Genomic DNA, 22,956 nt, shown 5'->3' on the forward strand with positions numbered 1-22,956 from the left:
GCAAATAAGAGAAGAAAGGGAAAGGTTAAGAGAAGCTGAAAAACAGCTGAAAGATGCAGGAAAAATTATCTCCAGAAAGAGAAAAACAAATCAACAACTGAACGATTGAAAACCAGAATCAAATGGATTCAGGCCCAGATTGACTTGTCGGAACAAGTCCTGAAAACCAAACGGAACTGGAAAGGCTGAAACAGCTGCTAAAAAACAAAAAAAGAGATTTGCAGAATGAGAAGAAAGAGCTAAATACCCTTTAAAAACTTCAAAAATACAAGAAAAAGGTACGGTGGATAATGTCAGAGTGGATCTGGTCTCGAAGCAGAAAGAAAGGAATGTTCTTGAAGAAAGGCTTAACAGCACAAAGGATTTCAATGAACTGAAACATCAAAAAGCAGAGCTTGAAGGCCAGATGGAGGCTGACAGGGAGGTTTTCAACGATGAAAACACTTAACCCTTGACAGAGAAGCCACTGAAGCCTGAGTGGCTGAGTGAGAAGGATAAGTGGAGCAGCTCAACACACCATTCAAGAGGGAGAGGCAGGCATGCCACCCAGAGAAAGAGGGAAAGAGATTTCCCCCCCAAAAAAAATGGCTTCTCCATGGCGGCTATCCTCATTGCAGACGGAACCGTTATTGGTGCCATTATAGGCGTGATAATGAACTCTTTGAAATCTTTGGGCAGAGGCTTGGGCAATGGCTTGAAAGAGATTGGCAAAAAAGCAGCCTCCCTTCTGCTTGGGCTCGTTGGCTCAATTGATTTATTTTCAAAGCTGCCGAACAGGCAGACTTGTATTTGCGCCTCTTGCAAATATGTATCCAATGCTAAATTTGCCTGACAACAAAAATGAAAATTTTAGAATGGCAAAAATAAACGAAATCGCAACCTCGCTGGACCAAGTAGTCAAACATTACAAACTTGTGGCCAAAAAATACAAAAAGAAGCCAAAGCTGTGATGGATTATGCTGCGGCTGGCACTGGATTTGCTTCCACCCTGTTTTCATCTGCCAGCCTTGGCTCCACCCTCACTGGAGTTGGTATTATTGCCACCATTTGATTGGGCACTCTCGCTGGTCTGTTTGGCCTTTCATCTGCTGCTTGTGTGGGCGGCGGGAAAAAACTCCCAAGGAAAATTTGCAGACACCATGAAATAGTCACCTTTGCTATGGCCAAACATGAAACCATAACTGGCTTTTGTCTAAAGCCTTGGGGAACAATTCCATTTCTGACGAGGAGTTTCAGATCATTTTGTAAATAGATAAGAAACCTTTATTTCAATAGGGTAACTCCTTCAGTTGTTGTATTTTGGCTGAAACAGAATGGCTTGAAAGAGGCTGTTCGGGCAAAGCTAACTAACATGAAAGCCGAGCCAACAAAAACTTAAGCTTCAACCCGACATTGAGGAAATCAATGGAGAAATCTGCACTGAGGTCAAAGCCAAATTGCAAAAAAAAAAAAAAGCTAACCGACAAATAAAAAAATTCCATTTAAATATACAGTTTGAAAAATGTGTAGAATAAAAATGTCTTGTCAATGTAAGCAATGTAAAAAGTTTGCAATATCCTTAATTAAGGAATTAAGAGCCTTCAAAACTCTCACAAGGCTAACTGAAGAAAAAGTTTGTCGTGAAAGGATGACACTCGACTTAACAGTCTTCAATTGTCATGTAAAGCTAAAACATATTGCTGAAAAAGCTCTTTGCGAAAGGATGTACAACCTTTCCAAAGATTTAATTTGTGAAGAATGCATTCTCAAACGTTTTGAATACCAGGAAATTGAACAAAAAATAATAAAAAAAATACCAAATTTTTGGTGTTCAAGTTGTGCAAATGGTAAACGACTTGCAAAAACAGTGATTTGCCGCTTAAAGGTGTTTTCTGTCAAGAATGTTGTCTATATGAAGACTTTAAGGACTTTGAAACTATAAAAACACTCCAAGTCAAAAAAGACTATCTAAGAAAACAAATAAACCGCTTTTTCACTGATACCAGTTTCGTATGTGATTGCATTTTTTTTGATCAAATCAAAACCACTTTCCATGCCTTAGTTGATTTAATAAATTCACAACATGAAATTTCTCAACCAAAATAAAATAAATTAACATTTTTTTCTTCCAAAAATTATCTATGTTGTTTCACCTGAAACGTTTCCTTTCGAAAAAAAGGGAGGCAAAAAAAAATTGCAATCGTTTTAAAGGCCAAAAGTTATATGCTTTGGCTGGCCTTTCTAAACACATTTTAATTTTCAACAAGCAACACCCAACATAACCATAGCCAAAGACAAACCGCCAATGAGATAAATTTTATTGGTGTCATGTGAAGTGTCACCGACTTGTAGCAACAAATCTTCGTTTTTTGGTTCAATTTTGGGTGGCAGTGGTGAATTTTTCTTTTCTTATTTGTGATTTGGGTTTGAAGGGTGGCTGTTTGGCCTGTTTATTTTTTAATCCAAGCCATCCATGAGGTGCAGAGATGCCTTTTTGTGCCCATGTTGACATTGTCATTTATAGCTAAGCTTATTCCAGGCCCTGCTTGCTTTAGCTGATTGTTGTAGCTAATGGTCCTTTCTGTGTTTATTATCATCCTCACGGGCATTTACCACGCGCCGGGGCACACTCCCAAGTTCAAATGCACCTTCGCCTCATCCACTGCAAGCTCATTAGGCAGCATGCTCCTTGCTAAATCGGGCTGCCTTTTTGTGTCTTCCACGAGGACAATAAATTTGCTTTGCGCTTCTTTTGCCCTCCCTCTCTCCCCCAAAATACTACTCCTTACATTAACTTGTGCACCCATAAAGCAATAAACAAATTTATTGCAGACACACCCGCCTGTGTTTGGCCCCCAGCTGTATTTGGAGCAAACCAGTCAAACTGATTGTTTGCGATTTCGTCAGGGTTAATATGGTAAAGTAAGTTGCCTTTGCTTCCTGACCCACCCTCATCACTGAACTTATTTAATCCTGGGTAAGGAGTTGATGTTTACACTGGGCTTAAGTTTGTGGCGTAAATGTAAGCGCTTCCCAATCCATGGTTATCACCCCACGAGAAGCAAAAATCACAAGACTGATCCACTCTGAATTCATTGCAAATCCTTTTGTATGATGAAACATCATAATGATTGTCGTTTTGGCTACAAGTCAGGTCTCTAGACAATGCACTTATGTTTTGAATACTGCCAAGCTAAAAGAAAATTCTCCTGACTGTGAAATACACATGGAAGATCAACAAAACTTTGATTTGTGGCAGTAGAGCTAGTGCCTGGCCACCATCGAAAATTTCAATTGAAATTCCACAGCCTGTTGTTGAGCACAAGGTTGCGAAATTTAAGTGTTGAGGTCAACATTTCATATCAGGCCCTCCAAGCCATTGTTTCAACTTTTTAAGGGATGTGCGCTCAATCATTGTTTGTTCAAAAATTTCCCAGAATTTTGTTGTAAAATACTATTTAGTCATCACATAAATTTTCATGTTGTTAAGCTTGGTGCCTCTCCCTGAATGGGACCGCAGAAATCGGCAACAAAACTTGCGACGCGCCAGCAGACACTGACATTAGCTGATAAGGAAAACCTCCACCATTGGTAATTCCAAGGGCAGTTTTCAGTTTTTTGCTCCAATATTTGCTAGCTGAGCCGAGCAAACTCTGCTCGGAGTCTGGGCCTTGTTTGAAATAAACCTCCACGATGGGGATATGATTTTTATTGAAATTAACTTCTGTCCTTAAGTGGTTCATATTTGCATTTGGATAGAGCTTTCAGAAATCAACAAGTGCTTTTTCGGTATAATTTGAAATGCGCAGGAGAGATTTTATGGTTTGACCATGACGACAATGGTCATACAAGAACTTTGACTCTGTGTCATTATGATCTGAAGAATGTGGCAAAAAATTGTCAAACCCTTTTGAAGAAAGGACGCTACATTAATGGCCCAGACAAATACTCTGTAAATTCGAGGATAAATAAAGTATATGTATGTATGTATGTATGTATGTATGTATGTATACTCCAGTTGGATCGATGGTTATTTACAATTTGAAAAATTATAAAATATTGCTCGATCATGATTTGGTGAAGTTATTTGGTGTTGATCGCAGGTTGCAGTTGATAAATTTCTTGAAAAAATTCACTTCCCCCACAGCATATAACATACATTGTGATTTAGTAGATAAAGAGAAAAACTTGTCCAATGGTCAACAATCACATGTTTTAGCCTGAAATAAAAAGGAGAACCGTTTGAAAAGGCTAATTATCAATCGCCGCAACAAAGAATTTTCATGATCTCAACAAGCACCCATGTGAATTCTTTGACAATTTCTGTCAGAGATGAGAACAAGCAATTATTTGATTTTAATAGGATGACCTTCGAAATTGGTTGAAAACTTTAATAAAACAAACAAACTTATCAGATTAACCTTGTTGGGAGTTTGATCTAAAAGTTTAAAATGCACATTTTTACATGAGTGTCTATTTCTCTTGTGGTAACCAAGCGTGACAAACATTTTCAACGTATTGAATCAACATGTTTTGATGTGCCCGCTCGAGGTTCTCTCTCACTGTGTGCTCTGTTTCCTCCAGTTGCTTCTTCTGCTGAACAACATAATCGGGATAACTCTGCCCCCCTTTCTGGGGCGGTGATGTCTCAAGCTTCAGGACTGCGTCGAGGCAAAATAGCTTCCCAGCCAACATGAGACGGTAAGGGGTAAATCCAGTTGACTCGTGCATGCTGGTATTGTACGCAAGAACCGCTTTTGGCACAAAGTCCGCCCAGTCCAGGCAATGGTCAGAAATCAATTTACACAAAATTTTTACCAGTGATTTATTTAGCCTCTCCACTTGCCCATCCCCCTGAGGATGGTATGGAGTCATTCGAGTTTTTGCAACATCAATTAAATCACACAGTCCCTTGAAGACAGCTCCATCCACATTGGCTCCCTGATCAGAATGTAAGCTTGCAAAGCAGCCAAACCGACATATGTACTCCTCCATCACTTTCTTTGCAAGTGTTACAGCTGAAGTGTTCCTCACGGGAAAAGCTTGGGCAAATTTAGTGAAGTGATCGGAAACCACCAGCAACCACTCGTGACCAAGGCTTGACCTTGGCGTAGGCCCAACAATGTCTATAGCCACTCTCTGCAAGAGATGACCCGACTTGATGTTGATAAGAGGAGCTCTAGGCAACTTGCTTGGGTCATTAACCTCAACACATGGACCACACTTTCTGATGTGATTTTCGACATCATCACGCATGCCATGCCAGTAAAATCTCCTTTGCACCTTCTCTAAAGTCTTCGACACACCGAGGTGCCCGGCTGAAGGACTGTTATGAAGGACATGCAACACTTGAGGCACAAAGCTGTCTGGCAAACAAATCTGCTGGTAGACCTCTTGACCTGTCTTTTCGTTTTCCCAGCGTCTCAACACCAGACCATCCCCGAGCAACAGTCTTCCCCACTGTGACCTGTATGACAGAAGTTTGCACCCACCTCCTTCAACATCACACCTTGCAGGTCTCACACCAGTTTTAAGCCAATCCACCACCTGTGACAGGACAGGATCCTGTTTCAGGGTTGCTTTTATACTTTCCCTTGACAGCAGCTCTACGTTGACAGAGTGGATCAACACGGCATCCCCATCCTGTTCAGCGAAAGTGGTACTTTCCCATGTCAGGCGAGAGAGTCCATCTGCATTTCCATGCAGTTGTCCAGAGCGATGTTCCACCTCAAAGTCAAAATCACGCAGCCTTTCTAGCCAGCGAGCAACTTGACCCCTAGGGTTCTTGAAATTCTTTAGCCACTGTAGAGCACTATGGTCAGTCCTAGCAGGAAATCGTCTGCCGTAGAGATATGTCCCAAAGTGTTCCGTTCCCCAGACAAGGGCTAAAAGTTACTTTCAGGTTGTGCTGTAGTTTCTTTCGGCCTTGGAAAGTGCCAGTGCTGCATCAGCTATAAAACGCTCTTTTCCAACATAAACCTGAGATAACACTGCCCCCAAACCCCTGTCGCTGGCATCAGTGTCTAAAATAAATGGCTCGTCCAACTGAGGAAAAGCAAGGATGGGGGCATTAATCAGCTTCCGCTTAATGCTCCCAAAGCCTTCCTAACACTGCGTCGTCCATCTAAAACATTCACCCTTCTGAGAAGCAATTTGTAAAGGGGCAGCAATGTCAGCGTAGTTTGGCACAAGTTGACGGTAGTAACTGGCTGTTCCCAAGAATGCCTTCAGCTGGCTTTCGTCCTCTGGCACTGGCCACATCTTAATGACCCTCAGTTTCTCTGGATCAGTAGAAATGCCATCCTGGGTCACCACATGACCTAGCACAACCACTCGTTCTGACAAGAGCTTGCATTTCTTGGGGTTAATCTTCAAGCCTGCTTCAGACTTCAGACAAACGCGACAAAACCAGTGACAGTCTCTCTCGATGCTCTTGCAGGGTTCGGCCAAAGATAATGATGTCATCTAGATACACTAGACAGCCTGACCAGCACAAGCCATTTAAGACAAGGTGCATGGCCCTCATGAAACACACTGGTAAGACCAAAACTTAACTTGCGGAATTGGTAAAGGCCATCCGGGGTTGCAAAGGCTGTTTTCTCCTGATCTTCTTCCGCAACATCAATTTGCCAGTATCAACGGAGCAGATCAAGGTGAGAAAACCACTGTGCACCAGCTAAACTCTCCAATATGTCCTCACACCGTGGAACCGGATACAAGTCTCGCTTGGTTACCTTGTTCAAAGCTCGATAGTCCACACAGAAACAATGAGTGCCGTCAGGCTTGGCAACCAAAACCACAGGAGAGGACCAAGGGGATTCTGAAGGCTCTATGATCTGTGCTTCAAGCATTTCATCCAATTGACGGTGCATTTCCTGCCTTTTATGGAAAGGGACTCTTCTAGGAGGTACCTGTATTGGCTGTGCTGAACCAGTGTCAATGGTATGTTTCGCACCTTTGGCTGAGCCTAAATCCCATGGCCCCCTTGAAATGCAGTCAGCATAGGTGGATAGGACCTCATAGTGCTTATGGTTTTCCTCCTCCGGAACTGAATCACTACTTATAGGAAACATTTCCTCAAAAGGAACATCATCAGCCTCAGAGTTTTCCACAAAAACTGCACTACACTGCGTAGCCCCCGACTCTCCCTTGACATTTTCTTTAGCACCCCTTACAACTTTGTAACCCTCACTCACACCTTTGTCAGGCAGTTCATCGCCTTCCACTAGTGGGTGGGGGTCAGTCTATGCCAATCAACACTTGCTGTGGTAATCCACGACATACTAGCACCTTATGTTGCGCTTCGATACTACCAAGCTCAAGTGTCAACTCTGTTTCACCAACAACATCAAGCGGCAAGTTATTGGCCCCAAAGACAGGCTTTCGTGGGAGTTCGAGCTTACTTGCGTTAGTGTTAATACAATGGTAAATGTCATCACTGATAATTGTTGCTTCTTCACCAGTGTCCAGTAAAGCAAGGGATGGAACACCATTGACACGACATGGCATAAAGGCACCCTTAGATTTATTGGGCGGGGTCACTTCTGGCTGCGCCCCGCCCATCTCCAGTTTCCCTGGTCATGATGAACTTGGTGAGGACAATTACGGATGAAATGGTTCAGACTGCCACACTTAAAGCATGCTCTGGGGCCCTGAGAGTACCCTACACTTTCATTCCTACCTTGCCTTCCTTGGGGAATGTTTTTCAACTTCTCTAAAATTTCTGCTTGTTAGTGAAAAAGCTGCTGAGCCCATACAGGGGGTTCTGGAGTTGTCTGATGTGGAGTAGAATACCCGTCCATCTCTTCGGACATTGAAGAAAGGACGTGAGCACACCCTTTGCTTAACACTTTTTGATTCGATTCATATCGCTGAGCAGCCGCCAGTGCCACATCCAGGGTATTCGGGCCGAAATCTAACACCTTCTCTCGTAACATAAGGGGAGTTAAAGCGCCAATGAAGAAATCTCTTTCAGTACGATGAAGTATAGCTGGCGGGTCGTCGGGATGTGCCAGCTCCACAAGGCGGGAAATTTCGCATCTCAATTGATGTAAATCCTTGTCAGGTCGGCGTAACTTAGCTCGCAGAGTTGAAATTTGCACTTGTTGTGATTTTTTGGGATGAAAACGATCTGTCAGAGTGCGTTCAAGAACCTCCCATGTGGACGTTTGCTCGGCAGTGAGACTGTGGTATGTCTGCTTGGCGAGGCCTTTCAGGTAAGGTGGCAAAATTTGACATCGAAGCTCGGCTTTCCATTTATTCAACGAAGCAATGTTTTTAAATTTTCGCAACCATACTAGCCAGTTTTCCTCGGAAGCAGCAGAGAAAGTTTCGGGTGTAATGCGAAGAGAATGATCCGCCAAAACGATCGGTGAACTCGCAGAGCCAGGCGAACTGGATGCTGTTTCGCCTTTCTTCGCAACGTTAGCTTCCAACTGGGCCACTTTCGTCTCCAAAGCTTTCACAGTTGCTTCCATTATTACAGATCCCACCGCTGCCACCAAATGTAACACTACTAAAGACACAACTAGTCTCAAAAACAGTTTATCGTACATCAGTCTCAAACACGACATGAAAGCTCGACTACAAGCATGTTTGTGCCACAACTTCAAACGCATGCCCGAGCTAGCTCCGGCTCAGGCCCTACGCTACAATAAGACCGACATCATTGTGTTGTGTTATACGTTTTCGGCATTTTTAACAGAATTTTCAAGACCAGTTTGGCATAACAATGTCAGAAATATTGTTTCAAGCCATCCAAGCCAAAAGCTACACAACATGCCTTCAATTATGTTCTGTATGCACTGTTATCCATGCCAACAAACCACTCACAAAACAAAGCTCCGAGACCTTAAATAAGTTTCATTCAGCGTTTTGATTGACAACTCACGAGAAACGTGAAAGTAGACTCAAAAAAGACAATGATTGATCGTGTGTAAAACTCAAATTTTTTTTCAGGAGAAATTATTTCTCCTGAAAAAAAAATTGAGTTTACTTGCAAAACTCTTAGTAATTAGGGGGAATTTTAATGAGTTCTATTGTTTTGCACGTGAAACGGTTTTTCTTTCGGCCTTTAACCACATGAAATCACCTGAGTCACTTATTTGCAAAACGTGCTGATTGGAGACGATATTTGGTTCCCTATAAATAAAGGAAATTAACATACCTATGTCTCGCAACTTGTGCTTTTAGCCTGTTGCTTTAGGATGCAAATTAAAACATAGAGGGTCTCTGCAGAGAAATGACTGAGCCGCGCTCAATCCACTTTTGTAATTTGGCAATTTTTGTTGCAAACACTAAAAGATCCTTATTGTATTCATTATTTTCTTCCACACATGAAGCCATTCCTGAAAATTATTCCGGGCTAATGCAAACCCATTTTACACACAACCCACATCGCGTGGTAAGGGTTAAGGTAGGTTTGTGATTTCCTCCTCTGTTATTGACCCGTAAAACATTTGCAAAAAGTCTGATGAATATCTTACAGCTGCCATGTCGACAAATATTATATTGCAGAATTTCTTCAATTGGAAAATTCTGACACATCTACGTGCCCTGCAATATAAGGTACAGCTTCACTGGACCGCGAAGTTACACACTTTGTTTTTGATGCTATATTGGAATATTTCACACATACATATATGAGGCTGGTTCTGTGTACAGCATTTTTTTCCCAAAATCGAGGCCACAATGGGAGCAGAGATTTGGGGAAAAAAGCTGTCACAGAACCAGACTCATAAATGCGTGTCCAATTGATTCTCTCTTTGGGTAGGAGAAATTTCTAAAGTTGGTCAAGATAAAAACACACCTAAATAGGAAGATAAAATGAGCCCTTCTTGCTACACTATTCCTAGGAATGGAACTCTGTAATCTTGCACTCGAAATTAGCTACACACCCAACAATTTTAAGTGAGTTTAAACCACAGCTATGATTGTCAAATTGATCATAAGTGATCAGTTAACAGATTTCAGCAGCTTATTTTACAACTTTCAGAAAAGTAAGGAAATTGCTTTTTTAAAATTGAAATCCGCCTTCCACCCCTCCCGCTAAAAATCCAGCATTGTATTGAACATGCAATGCTTTGTCATCCCAACAAGAATAGGCAGCAAAATTGAATACTGTTGTTGCGCCTCCACACACTTGGATTTAAAACTGTTGTTTGATTTCCCAAACATTGAAGGGAGAACGTGGCAAAAGGTGAAAGCCTAAAGAAGTAGACTGATCAACTTTGGAGTTGTCTTTTAGTGTCCATAAGAAATAGAACATTGCATGCGTGGCTTGAAGATATTGATTTCCCTTTCTCATTGTAAAAGCAATATTTTATAAACGAGTGCCATATAGTTTTCAGTTTAACCAATCAAAAAAAAAATTCATATATTCAGCACCTCCCCAAAAACCACTTTGGTGAGAGGTTTTCTGTTTAAACATGACTATTACATTATCACTACTAATCAGCAAAACAAGAAACGTATTGCTACACTTGATTTCAGTGACTGATTACTTGATACTTGATACATGTAGAAATGAAGTGACTGAAGAATAAAAAGTTGAAGTAAGTACATAGTTACGTGATAGTTCTGGATGTTTCCCATCAACTCCATCATCAACTACTGCCACCAGAATTCCACTTCCTGTATATTTTCCCCATACAGAAGTGATGTTATAGGTTGGCTGTCCAGGTCTTTCCTACAAAAATTAAAAGAAAAGGTGCATCAAATGAATTCAGCTATCTCTAAGATTAACAAGTGACATGTTGATGCATTTTAAAACACAGGAACTCAAGGCAGGAGAAAGTAAGCATAGCAGTACAGATAACAAAATAAAAATGGCTTTATGTTCCTGTTTCTTATAAATCAAGTTATAAATTGTAAGACTAGTAGTATACACCAAAAAAGTGCCAATGGGTGAAATGTCTGCAAAACACTTCTTTCAGTGCTTTCAATTTACCTAAATGAACAATTTATTTCACTCAGAGATGTTTGTCAACTGTATCATGTGATAATGACTGCTCCTGAACATGAACTTAAATTAAAGGTAATACAAAAAAGTGTTTTAAATTTGAGCCCCTATGATTTTCCATGGGGAGACCAATCAACTACTACGTACATATCTAGCATACGTCCGGTGTACTATATAGCATGGTACAAAGAATCCTCTGGTAAAAAAAAAAAAGAGAATCCTCTGGTGCGAGAAAGCAAACAAGCAAGAGAAAAGACTGTTTTCCAAACTTTATGTTTCCTTCCTTTTTCAGTCCATATTTTCCCTCGATTGGTAATAATTAATTCTTTCCAATAAACACCCCAATAATGGATCAAAATTCACTTCAGCTACTAGCTTAGCCAGTTGTGAAAAAGAAAGCCTGAAAAAATTCAGGCTTGAACAGGATTCGAACCCATGACCTGTGATGCCGGTGCAGTGCTCTACCAACTGAGCTATCACACCAACCTGAAGAAACTGTAGAACCTTCACAAACCTGACCGAATCCGAGCATATAAGCCTTGTAGAGAGGGAATGCTTGTAATATGGTAAGTGTAAAAGAAAGGAAAAGAAAGTTCGACAACCTTGGCTTCGGTTTTTGTCGTAATCCCCCAAAAAAGGTCCTTAACAAAAACATATTAGCCCAAAAAATGTAACCACAAAGTTTCCAACCTGATGATGTCACCATGGTAACAATGATATGGAAGGTACTTTAAACAAACATTGATACACTTGTAAAGATACAAGAGTATTAATGGCCATTTCTATATATCTCACATCAATCTCTTTCTGACAACATAGATTGTTTTCAAATTGATATATGTCCATTTTGGCAACAAGTTCAAACACGTTTTGGGTGTGGTCCCGTGACTGATAACATTGTCACACTAAATTGGGTGTCAGTAAAACGCGGGGCTGGGGTCGGGGTCTCTTTTTTTTTCTCTTTTTAATAATTTTTTTTTTAAATTTTTATTAGCATAATGTAACGCTACTAATACAATACTAAACACTGCTAACAATGATTTACACTAATAGCGATAATTACAGTACTAACTGTACTTACAATATAAGCATACTATACTATACTACGGTACCAACAAAAAAAACACTCTTTACAATAATAACACTGTATCTTCACTACCAACTATTTTTTTTACAATATTATAACTGATATTATTTACATTACAGTACAAAAGCCACTTACATTGCACTACTAAAAAGGTATCTAGATAACAACCCATCCACACACTCCTCTAGTTTTTGTTTTTATTGTTAATTATTTACAATATTGCAGTATGAACAGGTAAGCGAAAAGAAACGATCGAAAGAAAAACGACAAAAATAGAACAACAACAAGAAAAGTAGTGGAAAGTAATTCAAGGGGTCCCTCAAATAACCACGCCGTCGATGAATTTGTTGCGAATTAGTGTTTCCCATTTAATCTTAAAGTGTTTTAGATAACCTTTTTCCTTGGCAATATCATATTCGATGCGAGCTTTTTCACGTAATTCTGTTTCAAAGACGGGGAAGAAAAGGGGTGCCTCGTCTAAACTTCAACGATATATATAAAATTTGGCAACTAGAAGGGCAAAATTGAGCAACGTACAGAACTTTGAATTTTCTATCACACGGTATAGAATATTAGCGGGAGTAAGGTTGAATTCAATCTGGGCGTTTCAAAGCCACCATTCCCGAAAATCATTCCAAAAAGTTACTGTAATTGGACAGTGAAAGAGCAGATGTAGAAGTGTCTCAGGATTTTCTTTACAAAAAAAACATTTATCATCTTGTACAATACTTGCTTTGAAAAGCCTGTCCTTTGTAAACACCGTATTATTAATAATTTTAAACTGAAACATACGCAATTTAATTTCCTCGGTTATTCTCCAAGGTAGAAGATATATCTTTGATAGATTTCCTTTGGAGACACCTGAATTAAGAATTTTTTGCTCTGATGAAGGTGGCACAAATTTGCTGTCAGCGATAGCATGTAGCAGGTTTGCAGTGGTAAGATTCAAGTTGTTCGTGCGTGAATTAGCAATTAAATCAACAAGGGCTCGGGATTCTTTGGAGATGTTGTTCCAATTTTGACGGATTGAATTGCATAAACCGTAATATGTTGTAAAGCAGGCTTTAACGTCAAACCTACTACAGAAAACTTCAAAGGGGAGAAATTTACTATTGTCACTCATTAGGTCTCTTATTTTGTGGACTCCTTTTACGAAACCACGTTGGGAAAAACACAGATGTATTGTTAATTTTTATGTTTTTGTTGTTCCAGATGATTGTTTCCTTTGGACTAAGATCACTCTTTCACGCTAAGTGTGTGACCTTCTCCCAAAATTCTAACAGTCTTACGTAAAAAGTCGGTACATTCTTCAAGTCGAGTTCTTTAACTCTATAGTTGCATTGCAACAGGAAGGAGAAACCTCCTAGATGCACAGTTGCATCATCGGTAATTAATTTCCACGCTCCTCTGTTTTCGTTTGTGAACCTGTTAATCCAAACACATTTTAAAGCTTTGTTCATGTGTTCAAAATCTATCATTTCTAGTCCACCTTTCTCTTTAGGTCCAATAATAGTGGATTTCTTAATTTTCGCAGGTTTAGCGTCCCACAGGAACTTAAATGTTAATTTATTTACTTCGGGGCAAAATTTTCAGGAATGGGAAGAACTGAAGCGTTGAAAATAAGCTTTGATAAGCCAAGAGTTTTGATAATGTTAATTTTTCCATATAGATTTAACTTTCTTCTTTTCCAGCTATTAAGGACTTTTTCTAGGCTCTCCAGTTTTACGTAAAAATGGGCGATTCCAGAAAATATCCATACCATACCACGGACGGCTTTTAGGATTTCCGAAGGGGAGGGGGGGGTTCACGATTATGGAATTCTGAGGGCATGGGGGGGCTATTGCGCGTTTTTTAATCAAGGAAATGTTGTTTTCGAAGTTTTGATTCGAAAGATAAAGTACAATCAAGCATTATGTGCAGCGTATACTGGTAGCGATCGCTCGTGTTTCCATTCTCAGCTTGTGAAACAGCGGCCGAAAAAGTCGCAATCTTTTAGTTTCGCTTCCTTCACTGTTTATTACTGGGTTTAGTGGACAGGTATTCCAGTCATTTTTGAGAGGAAGATACGGTTACAATTTGAAATGAAGAAAACGTGAGATCGCCTTTTGAGATTCCATGATCTCGATAACATTTATGCAAATTTGTAACGCTACGCCGAAGATGTAAACAAAGTCTGCTCAAAGGCAAGCGAGCGGCCACGTTGAAGTTTCCCCGGTTCCTTGCCGAATTCTACCGTAGACGTTGTACGTTTTTAAATAAGGAAATGCTTTTTCCGAAGTTTTCATTCGAAAGATTCAAGTACAATCAAGTGTAATCTTGCGCAGCGTACTGCTTGCGCAGCGAAGATATTTCAGAAGCGATCGTGTTACATTCCGCGAACAAGACGCAATCTTGTCCACGTGCTCCGGCATAAGAGTCGATCGATTGGAAGGCTGCTCTTGTATGAGGGTTTAGGTAAATGACTGCTACTTTTTTCAGTAACATTTTGTAAATAATGTAGATAATTACAAAACAGCAACGATGTATGTTTACTCGTGAGGGACTCGGGCACGTGGAATGGAACATTCAAGACGCGCATCACAATCACTGATAATTAAATTTGCACAAAGTTGTTTTCAATGTTGTTGACAAAGGGTTTTCTTCTTCCTCGCTATAAGAGTTTGAAATAGTTAAGACTAGGTATTCGTAATGTGGTAATTGAAACCACAAGTTTTCTCTTGATAGCGCCTGGAATCACAAATACAATTTAATTGAATTTTTGGTTCAGAAACTGAAGCCGACTGAAGCAGGCGAGGAGTCCTGGGATCCCAGACATTCTATGGATTTTGTGCCTGTATAAAACAAGGGGTGAAAAGAAATGATTTTTGTTTTCATCCAATGCGTTGTTCTAGTTTCCTTCTTTTCCTAAAGGAGTTGAATGGCACAAGAAAACAAAGAGGAGTAAAACTGCCGTAAATGGTGTTTATTATTATAGCCAAATTCGGACTTAAAAAGAAAATTTCACAGCCTGGCCACTAGCAATAGGTTCTTCTTGTCGCTGAATAGTAAAGCTTGTCGCCTAGCGCCGCTAGATCACAGCCCTGAGGAGGCATAAATTCATGTTCGTTTGTTCATATAGGCGTTGCTAAAGTCGAAAATGTACTTCCCAGAAAAACCGGAAATTCTGAAGGGGAGGGGGGGTTCACGATTATGGAATTCTGAGGGCATGGGGGGGGGGGGGGGGGGGGTAACGCATTTTGGAATTTCCGAAGGCAAGGGGGGGTTAAAACATGGAAGCCGTCCGTTGTTGGGTATGGATATTTTCTGGAATTGCCCAATTAAGCTTGCGTACAAGATCAGCATCGTTTGAAAAATGAATTCCCAGGGCACAGACAGAATCTTTGGGCCACTAAAACCGAAAGGTTTGTCACAACGATCTTTCCACGAGCCTAACCATAATGCTTCCGATTTATGTGCATTGATTTCTAAACCGGAACAGTTTTTAAATTTATCCAGAAGGCGGAGCAGCGCTTCGACAGAGGAGGTGTTTCTAATGCAAACCGTCGTATCGTCAGCATACTGCGATAATTTCATTTCTTGTTTACCAACAGAAATACCCTGTATCAGCGAGTCGTTCTTTATTGCGAGTGCAAGCAGTTCTATAGCTAAGACAAAGAGCAGCCCCGACAGTGGACAGCCTTGTCTTATGCCACGTTTGGGCTTAAAGAAAGGTGACACGAAACCATTGTTTATAACGCAGCTGGATATATCAGTGTAAAGAACCTTTACCCAGCGTTTGAAATCGACCTTAAACTTGAACACGTCAAGCACCTTGGCAATGTAGTCCCATTCGACAGAGTCAAACGCTTTACGAAAATCAAGAAAAATGGCGATGCCTTAAATATTTTTTCCCTTGGTATAGTCAATCAGTTCGCTAATTAACCTGATATTTTCACCTATAAATCTCCCTTTAATGTATCCAGTTTGATTTGGATTGATAATGGAAGGAAGTACCTTCTCGAGTCTTTTGGCCACGACTTTAGCAGCAATTTTGTAATCAGTGTTTAACAATGAGATTGGAAGTAGATTGTTTAAATTGTTTGTAGGTTTGTTCTTTTTTGGAAGGAGAGAAATTATTCCTCTTTTCTGACAAATTGAAAGCTCTCCTTTCTCAAAAGCATAGTTAAGACTGAGAATCAGGTTTTCACTAAGATCATTCCAAAGAATTTATAAAATTCAGCTGTGAAACCATCCGAGCCGAGATAATTGCCATTTTTAAACTCGTTTAGAGCCAACAAGCATTCATTTTCGGTGATAATGCCTTCACAACTACTAGACTTTTGCTCCGTCAGTGCAGTCAAGTCTACACTATTAAAGACTAGTAACTGGAAGGTCATGGGTTCGATTCCTGCTGGGGGCTCAGAAATGTTTTCCGATAATTTTCATTGTGTACTTATTATCTATTTCACAGCATTGCGTAGTTGGCTGGTTTGCTAAAACTTTTATAATTATTATTATAAAACTGCCTAGGCAAGTTGAGTTCCTGTATATTATTATACATATTTGTTATGTAAAAAAGGAATGTGATGTATGTAAAGGGTACAATGTGATGAATTATAAATTATGTAGAACCTTCATTTTTTACTGCTATTGTTTTACCTAAAATGTTAAAATTGTAAAAAGTAAATCTAACTAGTTGTACTTATTGTATCATTTTAAGGTTACTGTTTGAATGTATAATTTTCTAATCTACAGTGTAAGCTAATTAACTGAGCCTTGTAGTGATACGTGTATATGTATTTCTATGTTTTCTTTCTTCAATTGCAAATAAAAAATTTTCTTATGAAGTACAATGAAAAACAAGAAAATAGTAAAATAAATACAGTACACAGTAAATAAACCAAATGAATACAGAAACTCGAGTCTTATCTGTGCCCCTGCTAAATTAATCAAACAACAGAGACCAGTAATTAAATGAATAACAAACCAAGACAAAAATACTTAGAAAATGAGGTACTTACAATGTACCACTGCTCCTTAAACAAAGGATCATTAAAACTTCTGGAAAACAGTTGATATTTTTTTTCTTTCTGTTGCATAAACCATTCAACCTGAAAATAAAATACATAAAAAGATATTTCAACTCTTTTGTTAGAAAGCATACATTTTAAACACAGAAAAGTGATGAGTACAGTGGAACCCTGCTTTAACGACATGCCAAGGGAACGTTAAGATTATATCGTTAAACCAGGATATCGTTGTAGCCGAATTCCTGGTATAACGATATTGGGGGAAAATTTTTAAAAATATCGTTATACCGGGATAAAGCTGATAATCGCCTTATCACTACACATTATCTTATAAATTTGTAATTGATCATCAAATGAATTACAACATCCAAAGAATTCTTTTATGTCCTTAAAACATGTCAAAAACAGTTTGTACAGCTCATAAGGTGTTCATTACCAAAAATACAGGTCACTGCTGTCTGTGATATTGATTTTATCGTTATAACTGAAAATCTTTTGTGCTTGGTCAATGACATTCCCATCGTTATACCGAAGATCGTTGTACCGAGGTTCTGCCCCATACATTTTACTATACCTTTTGCTGGGCAAAGAATGTTGATTGTTATACCGGGAATATTGTTATACTGAAGATCGTTCTACCAAGGAACCTTCTGCTGCATACATTTTACTATAACTTTTGCTGGGCAAATGAATGTTGATCATTATATCGGGAATATTGTTATACCAAAGATCGTTATACCGAGGTTCTGTCCCATACATTTTACTATCACTTTTGCTGGGCAAACTAATGTTGATCGTTATACCGGTAATATTGTTATACCAAAGATCATTAAACTGGGGTTCCACTATGGCATTGTCATCAAAATATCAATCTCTAGGGCATGGGGGATACAGGGGAACATTCTTATCTCCAAAATAAGACAGCATATTGTGGAAAATTGTGAGCTGTGTAACCACTCCTCCACTAGTTTTCCAACTGATTAGTTCGGATTGAATAGGTTGTCCTTGGTTAGAATTATTGTCAGTATAAAATGCAGACTGCAGACTGCAGATTGCAGACTGGGTATAAAATGCAGACTGCAGACTGCAGAGTGGGTATAAAAATTATACAGACTGATATCAAAACCGTCTCTTTGTCAAATACAGGATACATTTTGAATTTTTCAACTTAACTTACGCTAGTGGACATCATACGAGACTCATACAATCGTCTTTCTAGTATTCTTTTCAAAAAGCGTCAACCTTGAAATAACAACCCCAAAGCATGACGTAAGCAATGACGTGGACACAAGACCTTTACTTTGCATGTGGTTGACGTTTTCGCCGCTTCGTGTCAACATGTCATCGGCGACATCGGTAAGTGGCAGTCAGGGTGGCAGTAATATGTTTTTTGAATAAAAGATGTGTTCACGTATTGCTAGAAATATACTGAAGGTAAACAATTTGTTTTGACAATCGTCTATCCGTTCAAATTTAACAGCTGTTTCAGCCAGCCAGGAGAAACAATACATGGCGCTGAGCAACTGGAAAAAATGCTTCGTAATTGACTGGTTTGTGGTGTGGATGATGAAGGCATACAGTGGAGATTGCTAGTGGAAAGTGGAATTCAAGAAGGCAATGGAATTAGCCACTGCAATTAATGCGGAAACTGCAGACAGGAATACACCTGATCTGAAACATGCAAATCCAAACCAAAACCCAAAAGTTAACCCTGTGATGAAGGAGCCACCAAAACAGCCACCAAGGAACCTGAAGCAATCAAAAGAATGCTGTCATTGCAGAGGCCACTTTTATCATGCCAATAAGTGCAGGTATAAGGAAGAAGAGCGCTACAGATGACATAAGAAGGATGACAAAACAAACAAAATTTAATGTCACAGTAGAAGCTAAAACAAGTTTTCAAAAACAGCAGCAGATCTGAAAACACATATTGCCTGGAGACAGGAGAAGAAGCAGAGGAGAGAGAATGTAAAGAAAACATGTTTCACACAGATTTTGTCAGATAAACGAGTTAAATGGGACTGGCTCAAGTTCAAAATTAAGACAAGTTCTATTGCTTATTCAAAAAAACTATCAAGAGATCTAAAAAGCAAAGAAGAAGAACTTAACTTAAAATATCAAGCGTTGCTTAAAATATTTCAGGACAATCCTTGTGAAACAACACGATTAGAAACTGAAAAGATCAAAAGTGAAATGGAGGCATTATATGATAAAAAAGGAGAGGGAATTATCAAACGGTCCAGAACAAGATGGCACGAGCACGGTGAGAAAAATAGCAAATATTTTTTAAATTTAGAAAAGCGGAATAATATCAAGAAACACATTCGCAAATTATTCGTGAGTGGTGCTATTTCTACTGATCCTTTTGAAATATTAAACACTGAAAGGCGGTTTTATGAAAAACCCTACAGTAAACAAAACACCAAAGTAAACAGCGAAGAAGTAAATTCCTTTCTTAATAATCCAAATCTATTAAGACTCTCTGAGGAGTTAAGTGAAAGCTGTGAGGGAGAAATAACTCTCAAGAAATGCGAAACTATATCAAATTCTTTTAAAGCTGGTAAAACGCCTGGAAATGACGGAATCCCAGTGGAATTTTATAGAGTATTCTGGCCTTTGTTAGGTAAATTTATGGTAGACTCGTTCAATGAGGCTTATAACAAAAAAGAAATGTCTCACTCTCAAAAGCAGGCTGTCATCACATTAATTGAAAAGAAAGAAAAGGACAGAAATTATTTGGAAAACTGGAGACCAATATCCCTAATCAATGTAGATGCAAAAATTGCTTCTAAAGTTATTGCAACTAGGGTTATTAAAGTCCTCCCAGAAATAATTCACTGTAATCAAACGGGCTATGTTAAGGTTACCGGATACCTTCGAGAGACGTTTTTTTGCCAAAAAAAATTCTGAGGCCAAATTAAACATTACTAGTCTCACTTCATTTTCAAGAAAAAATATATTACAAATCTTGAGGCATGCGCAAATTATCAACAAGAAAGTTTTTTCAAATGAAATTCTATCACCCGCCAGAGTGCTATAAGCCAATTAAAATATGTCAGCGTTAGGGCTTCCTGTGATGTTTTTCGCGGTAAAACATCCGGAGTCATTCATTTCATGTCGCCTCTCTTCCTTTTGTTTACGTTTGCAACTTGTGATTTATTCACACCAAGTTTTCGCTTGTGTTTGTTTTGTGTATCGTGTATGGCGAAAAATAAGAAAGAAGAGAGTCTGTGGTTGAAAAACTAAGAGGAAAACTGGTCCTAAGAAAAAGAAGAAGAAAGTTTCCGATGAAGGATGGCGAAAAACTCTTGTGGAAACCGCATAAGTGCGTAGCACATAAGCCCAGGTACAATAATCGATATATTGTGAGTTCTTTGAGGCCCTTTCCCTCCCCACGCATCGCGCTCAACGCTGGCCACCAGGTTGCGGGTGCAAAAATATCTCCACCAAACCTGCAAAGCAGAAAAACTCAGATATTAAACTGCAAGCTTGCGCGGCAATTTATTCACATGGATAAAATTTGGAATATATAAATAGTCCTTCAACAGCGAAGAAGTAAATTCCTTTCTTAATAATCCAAATCTATTAAGACTCTCTGAGGAGTTAAGTGAAAGCTGTGAGGGAGAAATAACTCTCAAGAAATGCGAAACTATATCAAATTCTTTTAAAGCTGGTAAAACGCCTGGAAATGACGGAATCCCAGTGGAATTTTATAGAGTATTCTGGCCTTTGTTAGGTAAATTTATGGTAGACTCGTTCAATGAGGCTTATAACAAAAAAGAAATGTCTCACTCTCAAAAGCAGGCTGTCATCACATTAATTGAAAAGAAAGAAAAGGACAGAAATTATTTGGAAAACTGGAGACCAATATCCCTAATCAATGTAGATGCAAAAATTGCTTCTAAAGTTATTGCAACTAGGGTTATTAAAGTCCTCCCAGAAATAATTCACTGTAATCAAACGGGCTATGTTAAGGTTACCGGATACCTTCGAGAGACGTTTTTTTGCCAAAAAAAATTCTGAGGCCAAACTAAACATTACTAGTCTCACTTCATTTTCAAGAAAAAATATATTACAAATCTTGAGGCATGCGCAAATTATCAACAAGAAAGTTTTTTCAAATGAAATTCTATCACCCGCCAGAGTGCTATAAGCCAATTAAAATATGTCAGCGTTAGGGCTTCCTGTGATGTTTTTCGCGGTAAAACATCCGGAGTCATTCATTTCATGTCGCCTCTCTTCCTTTTGTTTACGTTTGCAACTTGTGATTTATTCACACCAAGTTTTCGCTTGTGTTTGTTTTGTGTATCGTGTATGGCGAAAAATAAGAAAGAAGAGAGTCTGTGGTTGAAAAACTAAGAGGAAAACTGGTCCTAAGAAAAAGAAGAAGAAAGTTTCCGATGAAGGATGGCGAAAAACTCTTGTGGAAACCGCATAAGTGCGTAGCACATAAGCCCAGGTACAATAATCGATATATCGTGAGTTCTTTGAGGCCCTTTCCCTCCCCACGCATCGCGCTCAACGCTGGCCACCAGGTTGCGGGTGCAAAAATATCTCCATCAAACCTGCAAAGCAGAAAAACTCAGATATTAAACTGCAAGCTTGCGCGGCAATTTATTCACATGGATAAAATTTGGAATATATAAATAGTCCTTCAACGTACCCCAGTGACCACATTTCTGCCTGTAGCTGTTCTTTCGGACCTATAGAGCTCACCGTCGAGGCCACTGCAGTTTTCCTTTTCTTCGAAGAATTTTTTCTGCCCGGCATTTCGCAAGGAAATCCGAGAAATTCTGACTGGTAATAGAACTGCAGTCACGCACTCAACTATTTTCCGGTGCGACACTAGTAATCTCAGGGGACTCAGCAGTAGGTCTCCTGTAATTCTATTGGCTTTCGATGTCGGCAGCATCCACAGTGTTGAAATATGGCGCAGCAAGGGCGTGAAATGTCTGTAAACCTTTAGAAGCGGAAAAAACCTACTTCGTTTTTACGCGTGTGCTTTCTTTAAAGTAATTTATACGGTACAAGAATTTGACGGATTGCCTTAAAATTTGGCCCGAAGATTCCCCAGACACCGAGCAAAAAAACTGTGTGAGGGATTTCCGTTTTGTAAAATTGATCTCTCGCAATGGCCTTCGTCGTAAAACGTATCGGTGAGTTTTTGATCATCAAAATTGACAGAAAAATTGCGAAGCAACCAAAAGGAATATCGAAAAAGCCTCACACAGTTTCGAAGATTAATGCCTTGCGATTGATATGATGCAGGAGTTTTGATTCTGCGGTCGAATTCCATACCCGATAAATTGGCTCAAAGAGACATCAGTCGTTTTGGGCTTTTGGGACGCACTCTCCTTACGGCTAGAAAAAATCAAAGCGAAATAATTTTTACCGGATAGTACATTTCATTAGCTTTGTACTGATATATAGTTTATGGTTGTTGCATTTAAGACAGCGCGCAAATATTTTTTTTCACGAAGGACACCCGCGAAGGTATCCGGTAACCTTAAAGGCAGGTTTATTGGTGAAGCAGCTATATCAATAATTGATCATAATTATTATGGATGTTACTATGTTATTATTATTATGTTATTATGGATGTTAAGGATTACACAAAAAAACAAAACATACCAGGGATATTGCTCTTCATTGACTTAGAAAAAGCTTTTGATAGTATTGACTGGGAATTCATGGTAAAATGCTTAGATGTGTTTGGTTTTGGGCCAAGTTTAAAAGGGTGGATAGAAACATTCTACAAAAACATATCTAGCCGCGTCATAAACAATGGAATGTGCACTTCTCAATTTGAGATACAGAGAGGGGTCAGGCAAGGAGATCCGATGTCACCTTATCTTTTTATTATTGTTGCTGAAGTTCTAGCAACTGCTATTCGTACAACAAATATTCAAGGCATTAAAATG

General features: G+C 39.2%; 1 protein-coding gene across 1 annotated transcript in view; it reads right to left on the minus strand.

Annotated features, from left to right (window-relative positions):
• The window catches only part of LOC146453715 (furin-like), a 128,904-nt gene that overhangs the window by 78,423 nt on the left and 27,525 nt on the right, over positions 1–22,956 (minus strand). Inside the window, exons 3-4 of the mRNA XM_085096281.1 lie at positions 17,027–17,116; positions 10,541–10,666 (exon numbers count right to left, since the gene is read on the minus strand). Coding sequence (XP_084952407.1) covers positions 10,541–10,666; positions 17,027–17,116 — 216 coding nt within the window. The remainder of the gene's footprint in view (positions 1–10,540; positions 10,667–17,026; positions 17,117–22,956) is intronic.

The sequence above is a fragment of the Pavona decussata genome, unplaced genomic scaffold (assembly GCF_977016875.1).
Source record: "Pavona decussata unplaced genomic scaffold, jaPavDecu1.1 SCAFFOLD_324, whole genome shotgun sequence".
Taxonomy (NCBI): Eukaryota; Metazoa; Cnidaria; class Anthozoa; order Scleractinia; family Agariciidae; genus Pavona; species Pavona decussata.